Here is a 23,192-nt window from a genome sequence, read left to right as displayed (position 1 = left end):
GCTGTGCCAGGAGATGAAGGAAGCGCTCACATTGGCTCGCATGATGAACCTCTACTCCCCCATAATTTTCCATGGGGGAGTAATAAACTTTAGCAAATATGACCACCATGCTTTGCTCACCAGCATGGATGACGACAACGACCGTGGATGGATGGAGAGATTCGTTGTTATTGCCACCATGGATATCATTCCGGCCGCAACTCCATCTTTCTCTGAGTCATGGACTCGTACATGTAAGTTTAAGGCCTGTATTTTCTCTGAAAAAAGGTTGTTTCGTGTTGTTACTAATCCTTCTCTTTTCACTATTTCAGTAACTAGGTGGACACCACCAAGGGTTGAAGGCTTAGACTAGTGGGTTTAGAAAATTCTAGATATTACGATGCCTGAGACACGCCGGTGGAAAACACTGGCCCTCAAATATGGGTGGAAGACCAAAAATCATGGTAAGTTGATCGCGAAACTAATTTTGTATTTATCTCATTTTTGTGTATAAGAAAATTGTTTAACTTCTTTTTCCGTTGAATTCAGGTCTTCTGCAGGGCTCCATTACCATCACCGAGGAGGATGTTTTTGTTGGTCTCGCAGAGGCTACGAGATTGCTGAAGGAGGCCTTCACCCGAACAGGCTCCACCGGATCCGCTTCCAGTTCAAGTGCTTTCTCTCGGAGTCCCCGGCCGGAGAGCAAGCAACCAAAAAGGCACCGCTCTTCCTCGATTGAGGGAAAAAATAAAAAGGTGAACAAAGTCATACCCAAGCCAGCCGTTGTCACTATGATGATTTATGATGACGGGGAAGCTAGTGATGAAGGGACATCCCTGCAAAGGAGACAACGACCTTCATCAGCTCAACATAACACTCAATCTGAAGAGCTTATAACCCCAATCGAGGACGATGCCCAAGCGCTCTGGGGAGAGCATGACTTAGTGGAGAATGTCAATTCTCCCTTTTCAATCCCAGCTGCTGCTCCTGGTACTATGAGGCTGAGTACCATGCGTCTTCCATCTTCAGTTGATGAGCAACCTATAACCAGAACTGCATTTGCCACAACTGCTTCTCAACCCACAACACCATTAGCTTCATATCTTTCCATGCCGGTCATACTTTTATCACCAGCAACTGCTACATCACCCCCACCGGTCGCGGACACCCGAGAGGATGATGTCCCTCCTCCCCAGTCCCCAGACCATGGAAGCACAACTATTCACCCCCCCCCTCTTTAGATCCCAAAAGAGGAGGAGTGTTTCCCTCTCAATCTCTACCGAGTTCTATCTGTTGTCCCGGCCGGTGGAACTCGCCAATTACCTGAAGTCGTTGGCTTCAGAGAAAGACAAGAAGAAAATACACTCTCTTTCGGGGAAATGTATGATAAGTAATGTCATGCACAATGCAACAGCGGTATGGTACTCGTTCTCTTTGCTGTCTGTTTTCTCTTGATTTGTTATGACAGGATTTCTAACTTGGGTTTTTGCTTCGCAGGCCAACTTCCTTGATTCCGAGGGCCTTCCGAAGTTGATCCTTGATAAAGAAAGGCTTACGTTCGAGCGGGATCAACTATTGGTTGAGAGGGACCAAGTTGTTACTCGCCTCCCAGCACTGGAAGCATAAGATGCTGAAGCCGGTAAGTTAGAGGCTCAGTTGCAGCAGAGTGAGCAGGAAGTGATGGCACTCAGCCAAGAGGCCTCTAAGTTAACTGTAAAATTCCAAGAAGCCAAGGCTAAATAGTCTGAGGTTCAAAATGTTGTACTTGTTGTTGCCGAGAGCGAGGCTGTCTCTACTGAGAGATTCAATAACTTGGAGGCAGGTTTGAACTCCAAAGCTGAAGAGGTTGTTGCTGCTAAGGAAAAGTGTTTTCAGATGGAGGAGAAAGTATAAGAGGGTCATGGAACACAATATGGTCCATATCTCCACTATTTGTGACCTTGATCTCAGCCTTAGGGCCACAAGATCCGAGAGGGATAGCCTTTCGGCCGAGGTTGATCGGCTTAAATCAAAACTCCAGAGCCAAGCGGATTCCCTCATTATTGAGAAAACACATTCTATGTATAGCATGAGGAGAAAAACCTTAGAAGAGGCCAAAACGGGCGTCATTGATTTTGATGCCGAAATTGCCAAGGCCCGAGATCTGTACTCAACCGCCCGAAGGCACCTCCTGGTTTGACCCAATACAACTGACTCTTCTGGTTCTAGTTCTGAGTTCTCGAGAACTAAGGAGGAATTTGAAGAGGATAATGATGAAGGCCAAGATCCTGAGCCAACGGTAGATCCGCCTACTTCTCCTGGGGGCGCATATACTTCTCTTCCCCCGAGTTCTGGGGATACAATAGTTTAGTTTTTGCTTTCTTTTCCCTGTTGTTTTTTTTGTACTTGTGATACTTGGCATGTTTGACATATAAGAGTGCTTTTCATTTAAGCATTGCGCAAAGTTTACTTTTTTGCGTCGAATTATGCAAGGTTTTGGGTGCATTTTACCCTGATAGCATTTAGGTTTTGGGCATAAATTCTTCTGGATCCAGCCCTTTACTGTGAAGGTTTCATAAGAGATAGCCCTCTTATGTTTACGGTGTTCTTGAAGAAGATGTCTCCTGTTCATTCCGACACTAGCATTTGAAGTACTTGATTAACTTTCAAATGATAAAATTAATTCATCATTTGGACAAGAAATATGATAAAAATAAAAGGACTTTATTTATTTCCTTCTATATTCAAAAGTACATAATCATTCGTTTTGCTGAAAAGAAATTGTCATTACTTGTGGCTAATTTGTACAACTTATTTCTACAGAGCTGGTCGCGCAGTCCCTGGTCCCGATGATATATTTTTGTTCTCGGATTTCGTAGTCCCAATTTATGTGGCAATTAGGTTACTGTATTCTCATATCATCCCCCTCCGGTGTTCGAATGCGAAGAATGCGAATTGGAATACTGGAATTCTTGCTCATTTGAAGATTCTACTAGTGAATGGTTGGATAATTTTTGGTCTGATAGCAAGATTTGTTCTCGTTAGGAACTTTGCTACCAAGCCAAAGATTATCTAACCAACCCCCAATGTCTTGTAGTGAAGGGTCACTCGTGAAGGTTCGAATAGATTTTGGCCCGATAGAAAGCTTCGTTTCCCCTTAGGAACTTTGTTATTGAGCCAAAGACTATCTAACCATCCCACAATGGTTTGTTGTTTCCATGCCTTGTCATTTAAAGATCTTATTTCTGCTAATGGCGTTTCCTTCATAGTATATTTTCTATTGCTGCCTCGTTAAAAACCTTGCCAAAAAAACATAATTAGGCTAAAAATTGGACGAAGGGAAAAATAGTACAGCACATACTTTCAGTATAAGCGGTGCTCATCGACAATAATATCTTTTGAGGTGTACCACATTCTAGTTGCTCGATAATTTTACTCCGTCTTGATTTTCCAGTTCATATGATCCTTTCCCGGTGATAGCTGAAACCCGGTAGAGTCCTTCCCATATCGGACCCAGCTTCCTTGCATTGAGCTCTCGGGTGTTTTGAGTCACTTTTCTTAAAACTAAGTCTCCCACTTTGAAATAACAGAGATTTGCTCTTCGATTATAGTATCTTTCCATTCCTTGTTTCTGGGCCACCATCCTTATATGCGCCAAGTCCATGCGCTCGTCAAGCAACTCCAATTTGACTAGCAACGCTTTATTGTTTGTTTCTTCATCCGCCCGGAAGTATCTCATTGTAGGTTCTCCCACTTCCACCGAGATAAGGGTTGTTGCTCTGTATATGAGAGAGAAAGGTGTCTCTCCCGTGTTTGACTTAGTCGTTGTCCGGTATGCCCATAGAACTCCCGGTAGCTCTTCGGCCATTTGCCTTTGGCTGCTTCCAATCTCTTTTTGAGGTTTTGAATGGTCACCTTGTTTGTCGACTCCGCTTGGCCATTCACATTCAGATGGTATGGTGAATATGTGATTATTTTGATTTTCAAATCCTTAAGGAATTTTGTAACATTTGCACCTATGAATTGTGGCCCGTTGTCGCAAGCTATCTCCTTTGGTATTCGGAACCTGCAAATTATGTTCTCCCACAGAAAAGTGACTATTTCGCACTCGCCGATCTTCTGATAAGGACATGCTTCAACCCACTTAGAGAAGTAATTAGTTAAAATCAAAAGGACCTTACCTTGCCGGGAGCCGGTGGCAGTGGACTGACTATATCCACCCCTTATTTCATGAAGTCCTATGGGGATAATATCGAGTGCAGTAGATCTGCCGGTTGGTGCACTAGCGGCGCATGGCATTGACACTTATCGCATTTCTAAATGAACGCCTCAACATCTTGTTTCATCCGAGGCCAGTAGTATCTTGCCCTAACTAATTTTAACGCTAATGAATCTGCTCCTGAATGATTTTCATAAATTCCTCCATGAACCTCTCTCATGATGTAATTAACCTCGGACTCTCCTAAATATCAGGCCAACGGGCCTTGGATTTCTATACAATTTACCTCTCTAGAAGTTGTAGCGAGCTGCTTTGGTGCGGAGTGCCCGGGATGCCTTCAGATCTTCGGGCAGTTTGTCATGCTCAAGATAGTCGATGATTTCATTTCTCCAGTCCTAGACCAAACTAGTCGCATTTACTTCATAATAACTGTTCACATCCAATACAGAATGCATGATATGTACGACCGTACCGGAATTTTATACCTTCATTTATGTGGATGAGACCAGATTGGCTAGTGCATCTGGTTATGCGTTTTCTTCCTCTAGGATGTGGGTGATTGACCATTCCATGAACCGTGCGAGCAGAGTCTGAACTTTCACCACATATTTTTGCATGCATTCCTCTTTGGTGTCGAAGATCTCGTATACCTAATTTACCACCAGTTGGGAATCACATTTGATTTCAATGACCTCGGAGTATAGTCCCTAGGCCAATTCAAGTCCTACAATCAAAGGCTCATACTCGGCTTCGTTGTTAGTCAAGGGAATACTTTTTATGGCATGCCCCAGGTTTCTTATGAGGGAGTAATTAATACTACCCCGGGTCCAGACTCTTTCACGTTGGAAGCCCCATCCATGAACAAGGTCCATACTCCTGATGTCATTTTTGACACCATCACCGCTTCTTTGGTGGCCAAAGGTAGCAGCCCGGGACTGAAATCGGGCATGAAGTCGGCCAAAACTTATGATTTGATCACAGTACTGAATTTATACTCGATGTCAATAGATTTGTGACATCCATGTTCGACTGTCCACTTGTCCAATCGACTTGACAATTCAAGTTGTGAAGGATATTTCGCAGAGGAAAAGTTGTCACCACGACTATCGGATGACATTAAAAATAAGGACTAAGCTTTCAAGCGTCAACTACGAGAGCTAAGGCCAATTTTTCGAGGTGGGGGTAGCGAGTTTCCACTCCCGTTAAAATTTTGCTAATGTAATATATAGGAGATTGCGTACTTTCGTCTTCTCGAACTAGAATGGCACTTACCGCTACCTCCGAGACCACTAAGAAAATTAGAAATTGTTCACCTTCCTCTGGTTTTGATAGTATGGATGGCTTGATAAGTACCTTTTCATGTCTTTTAGGTCTTGTTGGCATTCCGGAGTCTATTCGAAGTTGTTCTTCTTCAGAACTAAGAAGAAATGATGGCATTTTTCTGAAGATTGGGAAATGAACCTGCTTAGAGCGGTCAGTCTTCCAGTTAACCTTTTGAATTCCTTTACATTTGTCAGCTGGTTGGGAATGTCCTCGATGGCTTTAATTTTATGGGGATTGACTTTGATCCCCTTTTGTGGCACCAGGAAACCCAAAAATTTATGCTGACTCTGAATGCATACTTTTCGGGGTTAATCTTTATGTTGTGCTTCCTTAGGATGTCAAAGGTTTCTTGGAGGTGTTTCACATGGTCACCTGCATTAAAAGACTTAACCAACATATCATATATGTAAACTTCCATTGTTTTCCCTATTTGCTTTTCGAACATTTTGTCCACAAGCCTCTGATAAGTGGCTCCGGCGTTTTAAGCCCGAAAGGTATCACATTCTAGTAATATGTGGCAAAGTTCGTTATCAACGAAGTCTTTTCCTGATCCTTTGGGTTCATTTTGATTTGGTTGTACCTGGAATAGGCATCGAGGAAACTCATCAACTCATGCCCGACCATTGCATCAATCATTTGATCAATGTTTGGCAATGGAAACGAGTCTTCTAGGCGTTCCTTATTCAGATCTTTATAATATATGCACATGCGAAACTTATTATTCTTTTTTGGAACTACCACTATGTTGGCCATCCAGTAGGGATACTTTACCTCCTGGATTGAACCGATATCAAGGAATCGAGTTACATCTTCTTTGACAAACCTGTTTCTAACCTTGGCAATTGAGCGCCTCTTCTACCTTACCGGAGGGATTTTGGGGTCTAGGCTTAACTTTTGCACGACCACCTCTAGCGAAATACCTGTCATATCCGCCTGCGACTATGCAAAACAATCAACATTAATTTTAAGAAATTCTATAAATCCTGGCCTGAGCTCGGGGTTTAATCCTGTCCCCAAGTGGAACTTCCTCTATAAGAACTTCTCGAACAATGCGACTTGTTCGAGTTCTTCCACTGTGGATTTGGTTGCGTTTGTTTCTTTCGGTACCTGAAAATACCTTGATACTTGATAGGATTCTGACGGCTTCTCCCCTTTGTCAACTTCGTTTGATTTGGGAGCGGGTGTCGGTTCCTGTAATTGCTATTCCGTGTGTTCCTTATCTTTACTGCTAGAAACCGAGATCGCGTTCATCTCCCTTGCTGCCGGTTGATCTCCTCTTCTTTGTTTAATTCCCTCCGGGGTTGGGAATTTCAGGAGTTGATGGTATGTTGATGTCATAGTCTTCATCTCGTGTAGCCATGGTCTGCCCAGAATAATGTTGTATCCCATGTTGCCGTCTATTACTTCAAACAAGGTAGTCTTCATAACCCCTTCGGTGTTTGTGCACAGAAAGATCTCCCCTCGGGTTGTCACACTAGCTAAGTTGAACCCAGTGAGGAGCTTTGTGGCCGAAAAGATGTTTTCGATTAGCTTAGCTTTCTCCAGCACTCTCCATTGAATGATATTGGCTGAACTTCCTACGTCCACCAAAACACGTTTAATTTTAAAATCTAAAACATTAAGAGAAATTACCAGGGCATCATTGTGCGGTAGTAGGAGTCCATCGATGTCCTCCACTATGAAAGTGATATTGTCCTCGACGACTTCCCGAAGTCTTTTGCTATGAGTCACTGATACCATTGTCTTTTTTTTGCTACTGAAAAGGCTACACCACTAATCTCGTCCCCCAAAAATCATATTGATCGTTAGTCGAGGAGTATCTTCTCATATCTTCGAGGGTTCTACGTTATCTCGGTTGCGGTCGTAGTTATTTTTAGCTTGGTCGCTTAAGAATTCTCTGAGATGGTCATTTTTCAGCAACGTCACCACCTCCTCACACAGATGTCGGCAGTCCCCAGTCTAGTAGCCATTAGCCCCATGATACTCATACCATAGATTAGGATCCCTCTAACTAGGATCGGATCTCATCATCCTCAGGAATCGTGCTTTTTTAATGTTTCTCATCACCGATACCAGCTCCACCATGCTGATATTGAAATTATACTCGGACAGTCTGGGTAGGTGGAATTTCGAGAGCCTGATATCTCTTTGTCCTACAATAATATGTTATTTCAACCACTATCGGTTTTCATGTCAGTAACGAACCTATCCGCCGACCGAAAACCTCTGCCACGTCCTTTGGTCCTTTTGTAGGGCAAAAATCGTCCCTTAGAAGATCACTGATTTGTGTCGAAATCATCCTTCGACTTCTCCTTGTTCTTTTCTCAATCCCGATCATTGGTTGATGCTGGGCAACCGAGCTGGTCGTGTTCTATTCTTATCTTTGATTCATAGCGAGTGTGGACATCTTCCCATGTAGTTGGCTGGAACTCGAGCAGGTTTTTTTTCAGTTTCTGGGAAGCATCAGAGCTCCACGGGTTCAGCCCCTTAGTAAATGCCTCAGCTGCCCATTCATCTGGCACGGCTGGTAGCAGCATCCTTTCCTTCTGAAACCTTGTCACGAACTCTCGCAGCAATTCGGACTCTCCTTACGCAATTCTGAATATGTCGGCCTTTCGGGCCTATACCTTCCTGGCCCCGGCATGGCCATTGATGAAAGAATTCATGAGCAACTCAAAGGAATCTATTGAGTTTTTGGGTAAAAGTGAATACCATGTTAGGGCCCCCTTCGTGAGGGTTTCCCCAAACTTTTTCAGCAGGAGTGACTCAATCTCGTGCGGAGCTAAGTAGTTTCCCTCCATTGCCATTATGTAGGTGGTGATGTGCTTATGAGGATCCGAATTCCCATCATATTTTGGTACGTCTGGCATTTTGAACCGCTTCGGGATTAACTCTGGTGCCGTGATCGGTTTGAACGGCAGTTGGGTTTGAGTCCGGTCCTTTCAACACTAGCGGTACGCCCGAAATTTGGTCCATTTGGGCATTAATTTCCATCATAAATCACATGAGCTCGATTTCAAAGGGACCGTTCCCGTTGTTGTTACCATATCCGATATCGTTCCCCCCGACCTCGTCGAAGCCGACCTCACCCCTTGGGGTGTAGTTATCAATCTTTTGCGCTGTTTGATTTGCGGAAGCATCGGGAGGAACTGTACCTCTTCTATTCACGTTGTTGGAAGCACCCGACAATGCTTGCCTCAATTCTTTCATGGTCTGGTCTTGCCGTGAGAGATGGCCCATGATGGCCTTTTGTTGTTCTCTCAATATCCTTACCATTTTCGCAACGTGCTCGTCTTCGGCATCATCAGGAGTCGTCTCACATACATGTCATGGATATTGCCCGCCATGGATCAGTGTGGTTACGTCCCCCTCGTTGCGGGTGTCACTGATCGAATCTTCGTATTGAGGTGGATTTCCTTGTGCCTCAACATTTTGTGTGATGCTGACATCGTTATCTGCCATCTTTTATGATTTTTGTTAAGAAACAAAAAATCAAACAGATTAGTAATAGATGCAAGGATCAACTCAATTACGCAACTGTCTAAGTCCCACGGTGTGCACCAAAATATTAATCCGTAAAACGGTACAGTTGAATTTATAACATAGTTTATAGACAAACGAATCGATTTGATCCCAAAATAATAAATAAATTAAATAAAATGCAAGACTTAGCGTTGAAATCGAGATAAGACAACAAACAGCTTGGTTCCGGGAGCAAGGCTTCCGAAGACAGCAATAAGAATATCAATAGACAGAAAATAAAGTATTATTGAGCTTAGAATAATGTGTAGTATAAGTTTGTTAGAATTTTCGTGTATTACAATAGCTATTGAAGTCACTATTTATAGCTACACCTAGGGAACAAGGTTCTAGGATCAAGCCCTTCTGAAATGACAATTATAGGACCGATTGACGAATGTGTAATGAAAGGCTACGAATGCCAAAATTCTCTGTAACGGAGTGTGTATTTAATACTGAGGAATATTCTTCGTTGAATGTCACCGGGTGGAAAATATTCGTTTATCTTCATTAGCAATATTCTTTTCGGGGTCTGCCTGGTGCCAACCGAAACTGCTTTCCCCAGTCTTGGTTTCCACTTGCCTTATTTTTCATCTGTCTCCGATTTCATGTATCGTTCTATTATTCGAGTATTTAATATAAACCGATTTTACCCTATAAAAAGATTTTGAAAAATGCGCTTCCCCTTCAATTAGCAATTCGTGATGCATATCCCAATTAATGTATAACCAAAAAATAAAAAGATTTATGTTTTGTCTTTAAGTTACAATCCAACACAGAAGAAAGAAAATTAATTTATAATGCAAACCCATACGTGGAAACATTTTGCTCCTACAAAGAACTACCCTACAACACTAAGAACGTTGTAAAGTGAAGATAACTTTTGGAAAAATATTCTTGAAGGGAAGATAATCGTGTGTGGAAAAGCAAAAATAGTAAAGTTACTCATTATCCTGCAAAAAAGGGAAAAAGAATAAAAAGCTTACTCATTATCGCAAAAGGAAAAAATAAAGGAGATATCATATAGTAGTATGTATTTATCTGTGACTATATATAGGTCTGACTTGAAGCCTAATACGTGTATTTATCTTATCACGAAAGTGTAGAGTTACGATTGCAACTTGTGATCATATCAAAATTCCTCCTTTATTTTACGTTTTTTCTCCCACTATCACAACTTCTATCATTTCAAAATAGAAAAAATATAAAGCCAAACATATTACTATTGGAGTTGCAGTCTAACAAGTATAACTTCGACATGATCTAAACAAGAAAAAAATATCCAATTATACTCCTTACTTTACAATAACAACACACCCAGTTATTCCCACAAGTAAAATATAGGGAGGATAGTATAAAGTTAGAGACAGATCCAAAATTTTAAATTTTTGGGTTCGAGGTTCTAATTATTTTAATATTGGATTCTAACTTAAAAATTTATATATGTTTAATAAAAAATTTAAGACAAATAAAGGATTCGAACCAAATTTATTGGGTTCGGCGGAATCCGATCTAGACACTATAACTCTGCCCCTAATATATATGCAGACCTTACTTTATCTTGTAAAGATAAAAGAGGCGGTTTTCGAAAGGCCTCGACTCAATAAAACATACTCTTTACTTTACGAAACCTCTAAATTTCATCCTTCACTTTATTTCAGGATTATTAATTTGTGTCATTAGTGAATCATTTGCTAAGTGTTGATCGAATGAGTTTAACATATTAATATACCTAAGACATAAAATCCAAATTTATATATTTATTTTTTATTATAATTTAAAGTTAATATCCGTTATACTCTTGGTTGTAACTTATTTTTAGTATTATGAAAAGAATAAATATAAGACTATTTGCTAAGAATAAAATGAGGAATTACCCTAAAACATGAGAAATGTTATGAAATAAAAGCAATTTAGTAAAACATGAACAAGAAATAAAGACAATTTAGTAAAATATGAACAAGAAAGAGATAGAGAGAAAGGAAGAAATTTTCTTCTTCAATTGTGTGTATTTTCTTATCTATTACAAAGGCCTTTATATAGGCATGAAAAGTGAAGAAAATATGTCATGGAATATGTCATTGAACATAGAAAATATGTCATTGAATATGTCATTAACCATTTGAGAGAAAGATCATGGAGGAAGAGTAGACATCCACCATATTTTGATTTTATCATAACACTCCCCCTTGGATGTCCATAATTAATGTGCCTCGTTAAAACCTTATTAGGAAAAAACCCTATGGAAAAAAAATCCTAATGAAGGAAAAAGAGTACATATATTTAGAAATACGCTTTTTGGTTGCCTCGTTAAAAACCTTGCAAGGAAAACCCAATGGGACAAAACCTTGTAAGGGAAAAACAGTACAATGCGTATTAACTCCCCCTGATGAGATCATCAGTTCACATCGTTGAGCCTTCGTATCCCAATCTTGTACACTAGTTTCTTGAAGGTTGACGCCGGTAGATATTTGGTGAACAAATCAGCCATATTATCACTTGAACGGATCCGTTGCACATTAATATCACCATTCTTTTGAAGATCATGTGTGAACAATAATTTAGGTGAAATGTGCTTTGTCCTAACTCCTTTATGAATCCTCCCTTTAATTGGGCTATGCATGTTGTATTTTCTTCATACAAAACTGTGGGTAGTTTATCACACTTCAAACCACATTTGTCTCGAATAAGATGTATAGTAGACCTCAACCATACACATTCTCGACTTGCTTCATAAATAGTAATTATCTCAGCATGACTAGAAGAAGTATCCACGATTGATTGCTTAGTCGATCGCCAAGATATGACAGTGTCACACATGTAAACACATAACATGTTTGAGATCAAGCCTTGTGTTTGTCAGATAAATACCCCACATCGACATAACCAACAAGATCGGTATTACAATCATTGCCATAAAATAAGCCCACATCGGTAATCCCCCTTAGATAATGCAATATGTGCTTGATTTTAATTTCTCCTTGAGCGGAGCTATATCTTGCTAAGACATTAACTGAAAAAGTTATGGCATGCCTTGTAGTGTTAGCAAGATATATTAGCGCACCAATTGCATTAAGATATGGTACTTTAGGACCAAGAAGCTCTTCATTATTTTCATGAGGTCGGAGTGGATCTTTATTTATATCGAGTAATCTCACAACCATCGGGGTACTTAATGGATGTGCTTTATCCACATAGAAGCTCTTTAAAATCTTTTTAGTGTATGCTGATTGAAGGACAAAAATTCTATCTTTCATATATTCAATTTGTAGACCAAGACAAAATTTTGTCTTTCCAAGATCTTTCATTTCAAATTCTTTCTTTAAACAGTCTACTGCTTTAGGAAGCTCTCCGGGAGTTCTAATGATATTTGAATCATCAACATACATGACGATTATAACAAATTCAAATTCATATCATTTTATAAGGACACAAGGACAAATTGAATTATTCTTATACCCTTCTTTTAACAAGTACTCTCTCGGGCGATTATACCACATGGGCCCTGATTGTTTCAATCCGTATAAGGATTTTTGAAGCTTTATTTAATAAATTTCTTGGAAACCTTAATATGCTCCAAGACAATTTAAATCTTTCAATGATATCCACTATACACATATCAAGTTTTTCATATATTGCCAGATTAAAACTTGAAGTGACTATATCCACTATAAGAGAATATGTCTCCAAATATTCAATGTGAGGATATTTACTAATTTTCTTGTGCCACAAGTCGTCTTTATGTATATCGACTTGAACCTTTCGCACAATAACACATTTATACCTCAATTGACTTTATACTTTCAGGTGTTGGACTATCCGTCCAATTTCACATTTTTCAAGTGAAGTCAATTTCATTGCGTATTTTTTAATTTGGCCAATCTTTTATCCGTCCAAATTTCATGACAGATTTGATCTCAAGATCCTCGTCAATATTAATCATATTGAGCGCTACATTATATTAACAATATTGTCGACAATCATTTTATGTTGATTCCATTATTACCCAATAACGACATAATTTATTGAGATCTCTTTATTTCATTATTTTCAGGTACCTGAGCCTCTCCCATGAGGTCTTATGAAGTGTTATGTCGTGGTGCTCTTCTAGGGCACTTGCCTCCTTATTATGACCATTTTGAATATTTGCCCCTCTCCTTCTTCAAGGAGTTTTATCTTTGGAACCGATTGGTCTGTTACACTTCATGCGTGCCATAGACTCTGTCCCTCATGGACTTTATTCTATTTGGAGCATTAGCAGCTGAAATATGACATTTAGCTTTGGGTCAGCAAATGCGTCTGGCAATAATTTGTAAATGAATTATCACTTGAACTTCAAGTTTATATTTTCTTGTACGAGGATCTATATGTATTCATAATAATTCATTTCACGTATCACTTTCTCAGCTGCCCATTTTCTCCCCCTAATGTTGGGATCACCAACACATTTCCCAACCATCTTTGGGAACTCATCTTTGTGCATTTTGGTGGCATAATTAAATCATATAGCACATCCATATTTCTATATAGAAATTATTTGGTTCCTGACCCTGAACCGATTGTGATAGGGAGAAATTTTTATAACTTGGCTAGATGCGTACAAGTGCTGCTGTATATTAAATAATAAATCTCATACCAAATTTCGTTTTTGGGAGTTTTGTTCTCATAACCAATGATTTAGCTATAATTGGAGGCATACAATTTCTGCTAAACCAACTTGGATTTAAACCAGTATTATTAAGATAAATCATCATAATTTATATTCTGGAATTGTGCTCTAATAATTTGAGCAAGCAATCTTGCAAAAATCAAACTGCAAGTTGATAACAAATGCACATGTGACCATAAAATAGATGCATCTATTAAAATCATATAATAGTAAACGGTCCACATGGCAGGCGACTGGGCCCATATATATATCACCTTTTATTCCTTCTAGAAATCAAAGGATTCAATCCCAACCTTTAACTGGTATATCATGAGAATAATCAGCACAAGAGAATTCTTGAAGAATCTTCTATTCTTCAATATATGTCAATGTAATTCATAATTAATTTTTTTGCATCATAATTGAACCGAGATGGTCAACCGGTCATGCCAATTAATATTTATTTTAGTAAACCTCTAGTTTACTTGTGGCATATGATTCCAGCATCATGCTTATATTTGTGTAGTACAAATAGAAAGAAGATCGGGTAGCCTTTCATATTTACCCGGTATGATTATAGAAATATGAAGATATTCAATCTTCCTTTCAATTATAGTCTCAATATGCCAATCACTTTGACTTATATATTTGAAACTCAAAAAGTTTCTTTTGAGACTTTACAATATCAATGTCATGAATAAATTTATTCATCTGGGTATAACAAATTAGTTTTTCCGGAGTTCTTAACAACTTTTGTACAACAAGAGCTTTTATCATACCATTCATATGGTAAATGTCTCCTTCACGGAGAAAATTATATCATAATAAATTATCATGGTCAAAATCATCACAAGCAAAATCATTTCTTGCTTTAATTTTGCCTTTAATAACTTTTATAAGGCATGACAAAATAATATTTGGCATATCACATGTACGCGACCAATGACATATTCATGTAACCACACAATAATATTTATTCTCTTTATTTTACTCAACCCTCCCTTAGAGGTGAGTTGTGTGGTATTCATATGAATGGCATGTCTTTATTCATTGCTTTTATCACATATTGCCACATTCAACTTTAGGAATGGGTTTGCATTCTTAATGCTTATCACAAGTCACATTCTCTTCAAGGAATGAATCATAATCAGTGACGTGCTTTATTATTTTCATACCAATTTGATGGTAAGCATTGCCTTCACATTTTGAAGGACTATTTTGAGAACCTTTATTGTTCTCCTTTTATAATCATAGTGATGATTATTATTATTTTGATATTTGGAACGCTCACGTTCATTGTTCAACTACTTGTCTTCATTGAAACTTATTATGCACTGTTATCACATTCACTTTAAGAATGGAGCAAATCAAGTGGGACAATTTTTATGCCTTTTCATGAAAAATATATTATTTTTCTTTAGTCATTATTATATCATCAATATGGTACATTGGGACTCAAACCCAATGTCTTACCAATATAAAGGCATGTTAGGCCATAATAAATTGGGACTCAAACCCAACTCTTATCATTATGGAGCATCAGGACTTGATCCCGATGTCTTATCCTCAATTAATAGGCTAAACAATATTGAGATTCATTCTCAAGCCTTAATTTCAATCACATGCCAAAAAAAGTTATACACAACTAATTTGCAACTTAGCAAATCAAATTTGCTTTCTTAAATAAGTGTACAAATCTCAAATCAGCGTAAAGCTTTATTAATTATTTGTAGCATCTATATGAAATACAACCGTTTGTAGTCAGAATATTTCTTCTAAATTCTATTAGAGTTTAAAAGGATCATAAAATCATTGTCATAATATTTATTGAGTCTCTCTCAAAAATATTGTTATTTTCGGGGTATATCCGACCTATTGAATTTGATTTAACGCCATAACTTTCCTTCACTCAATTCAACCAAGCAATTAGTGAATAAATTTATCAAAAGTACACCATATAGGTAACAACACACATATAATACTAATACATAAATTCAGTATTTATATTACCTGAAAAGTGACATTATAGGTAACAACTTACCAGTTGTAGCTTGTGCATCATTCATATAAAATACTTAAAAATGGTAAGTCAGTAGCAAGCATCAAGTAGGTCATGGATACTCAAAAATACTTCTTCTAGTAGTCATACTAATCATTGTTTGCTTTCAAATGATACGACCATAAATTATGAAGTATACTTTCTCAATAGCTGATTTGTTTTCCAAATTTCAAAGAAGTAATTAATCAACCTAGATAAAGATGTGAAGTATTTCTTGTTTTCTTCAAGATGATTTATGCTTTTAATCAGTATGATCAATTTTATTTTATTTTTTATCCTTTTTTTGGTACTATATGCAAGTATAAAAATCCAAAAGGAAAAAAAATATTCATCCAAGTAAAAGAAAATGTTTAAAGCGGCAGGACAGATTGAAGATAGTTAACACATAAATATGCATAGGACAATTTATATAAAATATCCTTGGTTACCATGACATGCATCATATCAACAATTAACTGCTACTATGATTTTCACATATAGAACTTCGAAAATTTTATTCCATTCATGTGATATAAAAGATGTAATATTAATATGTGCTTATGCAATACAGGTGTAGTACGAAATTGTGTGCATATGAGATTTTAAAGGAATGACAAGTATAAGATAATCATACCTTCTTACATTTCATTACTTCATATGTAGTTTCTCTTTACAATTAACCATGTGATATCATATGTATGACTTCTAATTGTAATCTTTCCGGATGTAGAATTTTTTTTGTAGATATATATATATACAATTAGTTAGAGACTCGTGCTGATAATGTGTTATGAAATAAAAGCAATTTAGTAAAACATGAACAAGAAATAAAGACAATTTAGTAAAATATGAACAAGAAAGAGATAGAGAGAAAGGAAGAAATTTTCTTCTTCAATTGTGTGTATTTTCTTATCTATTACAAAGCCTTTATATAGGCATGAAAAGTGAAGAAAATATGTCATGGAATATGTCATGAACATAGAAAATATGTCATTGAATATGTCATGAACATAGAAAATATGTCATTGAATATGTCATTAACCATTTGAGAGAAAGATCATGGAGTAAGAGTAGACATCCACCGTATTTTGATTTTATCATAACAAGAAAGACTTTATTCTTCACGGGATTGGAATTCCGTTTAGTTTGAGTGGAAAAACCCAAAAAAAGCGCGAGTGGAGAACACACATAAAGGATCACGCGTGACTCGTTCCAAGAAAAGAAGAGACACCAAAGAAGGTGATATAATTGAGAACAACAAGGAAAGGAAAGAAGGAAAAGAAGACGAAATTCCCGTAAAGAGAAAAAACCAAGAGGAAAGTGAAAAAGAGTTTTTCTCAAAAATGGGTATATAGAGAATTCAAGAACCCTCAGAGTTTTCTGTAATTCTTTTTTTGTTTTTGTTTGTCAAGAATGCTTAGTCCTGATTGGAGGAAAAAAAGAATGATATCATCATTGGGTGCAGCTTCATCTTCATCTTCTTCATCTTCATCTTCATCAGCAGCAGTTCGTGTTGAAAAGGCAACAAGCGAGTTCTTGATTGGTCCTGATTGGACTATTAATATTGATATTTGTGATACCATCAATTCTAACCATTGGTAATTTTTCCTCTCTTTTTTTGCATACCCTTTTTTGTATATTTTTTTGCTTTTTCTGGGAAGGGAGAAAGTTGACTTTTTTATATGGGGTTTGCTTTTTTATTTTGTTTCTTGTAATTTTATTCATGTGGGTTTTTCTTTCTGTATCTGTTTGATGGTTAATTTTGTGTGAATTTTTGCTTTTTCTTTGTTGTTGGATGGTGGGAGTGAAAAACTTGACTTTTTTCATATATATATTTTTTTTAATATTTTTTCTCGTAAGCTTCCTTCATGTGGGATTTTGGTTTTGTATTTGTTTGATGGTTAATTTTGTGTGTGTGTTTTGAAGTACTCTATGTGGGTTGTATATCTATTTTGTGTTGGTTTCTTTTAAGTCAACGGAGAAAAAAAGGTTTTTATCATCTTGCTGTTTCCTTTCTCATGTGGGTTTGCATTTTAGTATATATCTATTGATGGGTAATTCTGATTTCTGAGAATTTGAAGTCTTGTTTGGGCTTTATACAGCTAAGAACTGAACTTTATTTTAGTAAATTTATACAGTATTTTTATTTGCCCTGTCTGAGCTTTTGATAGTTAGAGAAACTTTTTTTTTTCCATACTTTTTAGGTTCTGATAGTTGTTGAATTATCCAGCTTCACCTGTGTGTACCCAAGAATTTTTAAGGGGAGCATTTTCTTAATTGTTTCTTATTCTTTTTTAGATTTTTATGGAGTCTTGAATTATTGTCTAAGAAAGGTGAATGGTCTGTATCCTGTCTTTAAGAAAGTCCTAAACTAGTTGGAATCGTCTATATGAATCGTCTGTATCCATTCTGGTCGACTCATGCCCATTTTGTTACTACTAAAATATATTGCTTCGTCAATAATTAGTTCTTTGAACATCAAACTTATCCCCCACATAGGTATACAAGTCTCTAACCAGAACTAAAGGACTGACAAATACGTAACCCAATTATGTGGCGTATTATCATCCTTGTTTCAGCTACTGTGCAATATTCTCCATTGCTTGAAGTTGATGTAAACTCTATTCATATAGCTAGTGAAGGACAAATTAAGGTCTGATTTAACTCTCGCTACACTATACCAGGTTAGCAAAAGATGTTGTAAAAGCCGTGAAGAAGAGGTTGCAGCACAAGAACCCCAAAGTTCAGCTACTTTCTTTAACGGTAAGTTTGTTGGAACCTCCCCCTTTATATAATTTACAGTCAATTAAATTATGTTAGGGCAATATAAATAGAGCTCAACAGAATAGTATTTTTTTTTTTTTGAGAAGGTAACAAGTTTTATAAATTAAGTAGAAAAACCTTTAGCATAAAGATTATCCTAAAGGTTAAAGATAGTTACAAGACCCTCGAAAAAGAGCAAAAACGCAAACCCAGACTTGCTATTTCTTTTACTTGCTATTTATATTCAATCTCTTTTAAGGCTGTTTAGCTGCGCTTAAATTTAATGACTATTCCTTTCTTGTACTTCCCCTACAGCTTTTGGAGACAATGGTGAAGAACTGTGGCGATAATGTGCACTTTCAAATAGCTGAAAGAAGCATATTGCAAGACATGGTCAAAATTGTAAAGAAGAAGGCAAGTTTCTGTCCAAAGTACTCAGGTTCTTTCTGATTAGATGCACAGAATGTCTCAAGCTGAATTTTTATGTGATTTAGTAATATATGGATTATGGGATACTTTCTTGTTATACTTTAGTTATCACATTTTTATAACGGAACTAGAATTATTACCAATGTAATACCTTTTTAAGCTAGAAATGTGTTCTCATGCTGCTTGGGACCATTATTGAAGATTATTAGCTTTTTGGTCATTGCGATTTGTGCATTACTTGATCTCAGTTTTGAGTGTCCACTTGACCCTTACGTTTAAACTTTTTTCCTGCCACTCTTTTGATGGTTTTGCAGACAGATATGCATGTTAGAGATAAAGTACTAGTACTACTGGACTCTTGGCAAGAGGCATTTGGTGGCCCTGGAGGAAAGTATCCCCAGTACTATTGGGCTTACGAAGAATTGAGGGTTAGTAACTCGATATAAAGTTTTAGTTCAAAATCTTCTTTTATGAGTTATAGGCTTGTAATTCCACTGAGATACTCGTATGACATTGATTTGTTGGCTTGAAACATTACTTTTGATATGTATAATCTCTTTTTCCAATGATCAGTTGAGAAAGGGATTTATGCAATTCATTTCTGTGTTTTGATATTTTTAATGGAATTGTTGAGATGTTTTTGCCTTAGGTTCTTTCGTTTGTTTTTCTTTCCTATGGGGAGGGGTGGAAAATTTGGCGAACGAGTGAATGTCATGCTTAAACACTTATTGGAGAAGTTCCTTTTCTAGTAACCATTTTTGTGTCACGATCATTGCAGCGTGCTGGCGTTGAATTTCCCAAGCGTTCATTTGATACAGCTCCAATTTTTACTCCACCTGTTACTCATCCTGCACCAAGACAACCTCAACCTGGTTATGGAATGCCAAGCAATTCCTCAACAAGACTTGACGAGGCCATGGCAGCAGATATGGAAAACTTAAGGTAAGTTGACGTACGCCATGTCAGGCCTATTGATCCGATGTTGTTGCACTATATAAATTGGTTTGTTATGATTTACTTTATCATATCCTTTGTCCTAACTTTTTTACCTTGCAGCTTGTCCAGCATAAATTCTATGAAGGAAGTTGCTGATCTGTTGGCTGATATGCTACAAGCCGTGACTCCAGGCGATCGCTTGGTAAGTAACTTCTCTCACTCTTCCTTCATTCACCTCATTAATGGAACCTCTTTAATCCTTTTCTATCTTTGTTTTGTATAGGCTGTACAAGATGAAGTTATAGTTGATCTTGTCTACCAGTGTCGCTCTAACCAGAAGAAGTTGATGCAAATGTTGACCACCACCGGGTAATTCTCCATCTTTTGTTTCTTATGGTGTGTTCATGAGAAAGATATTGACGCAAATGTTAACTAGGCTGGTATTTGCTATTTCTTTTCTTTCTTTATCAGCATATTTTCATCACCTCTTAAAAGTTGCTCTGGTTTGTGTTTAGGGATGAAGAACTTCTGGCTCAGGGTCTTGAATTAAATGATAACCTCCAAATGGTGCTGGCTAAACATGACGCAATAGCTTCTGGTTCTCCACTTCCAACTGAAGTCCCAAACAACAACATCTCAGCTAGAGAAATGCATGATCCAAGCCTCAAACCTGCTGAAGTTGAGCCACCTACTCCAGCAGCAGATGCAAAACCTTCTGCACCAGTTCTTGCACCAACAGCAGGTCAAATTGATGAAGAGGAAGATGAAGAAGATGACTTTGCCCAGTTAGCTCGAAGGTAAATATACAAAACCTGCATTTACTTCCAATATAAAACAACTCATTGCTCTTATGCAGAGCTGTGGATGCATGGCAGAGATCAAGATTTTCAGGCTATTACTTTCATAGGAAGGAAATTTTTATGTAGTTGTGACCGTTATTGTACTTCTTAATTGTCGTTTTGGTTTTCCAAAAGGTTCAGATGGTTGAAGAAAGGAAGGGGGGTGGGTAGTTCTCAATATAAAGGCTAGTGACTTTTATTTGGATTTAATCACGGCAAGCCTCTTGCAGAAATGCATGGTAAGGCTGCATACATAAGATCCAATGTGGTCCGGTCCTTCCCGGACCTCGCACATAGCGGGAGCTTAGTGCACTATGTTGCCCTTAAATGTTATTGGAAGTCAAAAGTACTAACTGCGATTTATGATGTATTTACAGCTTTGGGTCTGTCTTCTCTAATGAAGTTGTCGCTTGTGCTGATGCAGACATTCAAAAACAAGTCCAGCAGCGCAAACAAGTGAAGGTATGGTCTCTGCCTATAATAGCAATTCTACGGGAGAATCATTGGATCCTGTCACAAGCAATGCATTGATTCTTCGAGATCCGCCTCCAACTGCTATGCCCACGAAAGAACAAGATATAATTGATCTCTTGAGCCTGACCTTGTCATCAAGTATATATCCCGAGACCCCACAAAATTCTGCTTCAGCCAATCATAGCACGCATCAGGAGCCTGTTGCCTCAACCACGCAAGGGAATCCATATGCATCTCAAGCTTATCTTGGATATCAAGATCAGAGCTTTAACAGTTATGTAGCTCCTTGGGCTCAGACTCAGCCCCAACCCCAACCTCAATCTCAGTCGCAACCTCAGTTTCCTCCTCAGTTTCAACCTCAGTCCCAACCTCAGTCCCAACCTCAATATCATCACCAATTTCAAACCCCAACCCAAGCGCAGTTCCAGACCCAGGCCCAGGCCCAACCTCAAGCCCAGCCTCTGCATCAACCTCATCCTCGGCCTCAACCACAGTATCCCCAAGAATCATCATTACAATCTCAGCATACCTCGCAACAGCTTCCACAATGTCCTTTACAAACTGAACTGAACCAACAACCTAGAACTCAGCTAGAACTTCATCCTCAGCCTCAACAATTACCGCCACGTGCTCAGACTCAATTCCCACAGTACTCTGCTTATCCGCCTCCACCTTGGGCATCAACTCCCGGATATTTTAGCAATCTGAATCATTCAACTAGACCGTCCTATATGTACTCAACTCCACAAAACACATCCATGCCTTTGCAAGGTCCTAGACCTGTACAGAATGTTAACTCAATTCCTACTATGGGAAGCAATGGTGTAGCTATCAATGGGGATGCACAGATTCGGCCTAGCCCCAAGACGACATCCTCTACTGCTGGACAAAAACCCTTCATTCCATCTTATAGGTTATTTGAAGATCTTAATGTTTTTGGTAACGGGGATCAAAGACACAACTCATCTTCAGGTGTATCAGGAACTAACAGCCAAAGTATGGTTGGCGGACGAAAATGACAAGTATTTGTGGCACATCTTCTATACCATGCTGTCAATATGATGTACATGAGTGGACCTTCCCCCTCCCCCTCCCCCGCCCCCTCGCCCCTCACTTTTTTTCGGGTTTTTTGAAGTTTGCAGATGGAATAGTTTTATAAGATTGATTTGATTCTGGCCATTGGCATTTTACATATTTGATGCTTATGTTATGCCACAGTTATTTTAACCCCTTAGGGTGATGAGGTTTGATATTTGTTTGTGCAATTTCCATGGAGTTGATGTTTTCCCCTCCCTTCATTGTGGATTAACTTGTGTTGGTTTTACTTGAATTCTTAACTATTTCGAGGCATGGCTATTTGCGGGCATCAAGTGTCTGTAGGCATATCAGCCATGACGGCACATTAGCGAGAATAGTCTGAAAGGATGATTATAAGGCATCATCTAGAGGGGCTGCTTTCGGCTGGTCATAACTAGAACTCTTAAGGGTTTGTTTGGAAAGCCATGTGTTACTTGGCTGTGTAATTACTAGGGTAGTAATTATACGCCCTGTATTATATAGTATAATAATTATAATGACTTGTTTGTTTGTCAAAATGTAATTTTCACCATCATGTTTGGTTGAACAAGTTTGATTACATAGCGAATAAATTTTTGTTCGCATTAACTTATCAAATATATTAAGAGTCTGGTTGAAAGTCACATAGGAATTGAATTTGGGTGTTGTTTACCTCGAAAAATGGGGGTAACAATTAAATGTGATTTGTGGTTTTAAAGATATGTGATTTATTCTAATACTGGTGAATAGACAAGTAATATTAAGTTTAAGTAAGAAGAATTGATGAATCAAATCGAGCTCGACTTTCTTGGGGGTCTCGAGGTCAACTAAGAGCAATGAAGTATGATTAATAAAGTAAAAACGATAAAGCTGAAGAACACTTGTTAAGCACGGTAAACAAGAAAAGCAGAGTAGAATATTCTATTGTAGTGAATAATGTGTTTTACAAATAATTGGGGTCCCCTTTATATGGGAGGAGAAACCCCCAAT

At 38.0% G+C, this 23,192-nt stretch overlaps 2 protein-coding genes across 3 annotated transcripts; one reads left to right on the top strand and one right to left on the bottom strand.

The window, feature by feature from the left end:
• Positions 1–6,700: 6,700 nt before the first annotated feature.
• Positions 6,701–7,240, bottom strand: LOC138873769 (uncharacterized). Its single transcript, XM_070152247.1, has one exon. It carries the CDS (start codon positions 7,238–7,240, stop codon positions 6,701–6,703), a length of 540 nt encoding a protein of 179 aa, XP_070008348.1.
• Positions 7,241–16,978: 9,738 nt separating this feature from the next.
• LOC104217742 (TOM1-like protein 6) lies at positions 16,979–22,411 on the top strand. 2 transcript variants are annotated; one of them, XM_009768052.2, is made up of 9 exons: positions 16,979–17,303; positions 18,390–18,468; positions 18,784–18,882; positions 19,212–19,325; positions 19,676–19,839; positions 19,954–20,035; positions 20,117–20,202; positions 20,349–20,630; positions 21,097–22,411. In XM_009768052.2, exons 1-9 carry the CDS (start codon positions 17,119–17,121, stop codon positions 22,163–22,165), a joined length of 2,160 nt encoding a protein of 719 aa, XP_009766354.1. In that variant the 5' UTR covers positions 16,979–17,118; the 3' UTR covers positions 22,166–22,411. The 2 variants fall into 2 exon arrangements, with proteins under 2 accessions (XP_009766354.1, XP_070006709.1); XM_070150608.1 differs by having other exon boundaries at positions 16,982–17,303; positions 18,784–18,886; positions 19,216–19,325.
• Positions 22,412–23,192: the final 781 nt, after the last annotated feature.

The sequence above is a fragment of the Nicotiana sylvestris genome, chromosome 7, assembly GCF_000393655.2.
Source record: "Nicotiana sylvestris chromosome 7, ASM39365v2, whole genome shotgun sequence".
NCBI classification, from domain to species: Eukaryota; Viridiplantae; Streptophyta; class Magnoliopsida; order Solanales; family Solanaceae; genus Nicotiana; species Nicotiana sylvestris.
This window is presented reverse-complemented; position numbering and strand designations above follow the sequence as displayed.

What these genes read in the sequence shown, in the direction of transcription:
- LOC138873769 (XM_070152247.1), bottom strand. Translation starts at nt 7,240, where the DNA reads ATGGTATCAGTGACTCATAGCAAAAGACTTCGGGAAGTCGTCGAGGAC.
- LOC104217742 (XM_009768052.2), top strand. Translation starts at nt 17,119, where the DNA reads ATGCTTAGTCCTGATTGGAGGAAAAAAAGAATGATATCATCATTGGGT. An exon ending in TTCAGCTACTTTCTTTAACG is followed by an intron (nt 18,469 to 18,783) that starts GTAAGTTTGTTG and finishes CTTCCCCTACAG; the next exon opens with CTTTTGGAGACAATGGTGAA. An exon ending in TGACTCCAGGCGATCGCTTG is followed by an intron (nt 20,036 to 20,116) that starts GTAAGTAACTTC and finishes TGTTTTGTATAG; the next exon opens with GCTGTACAAGATGAAGTTAT.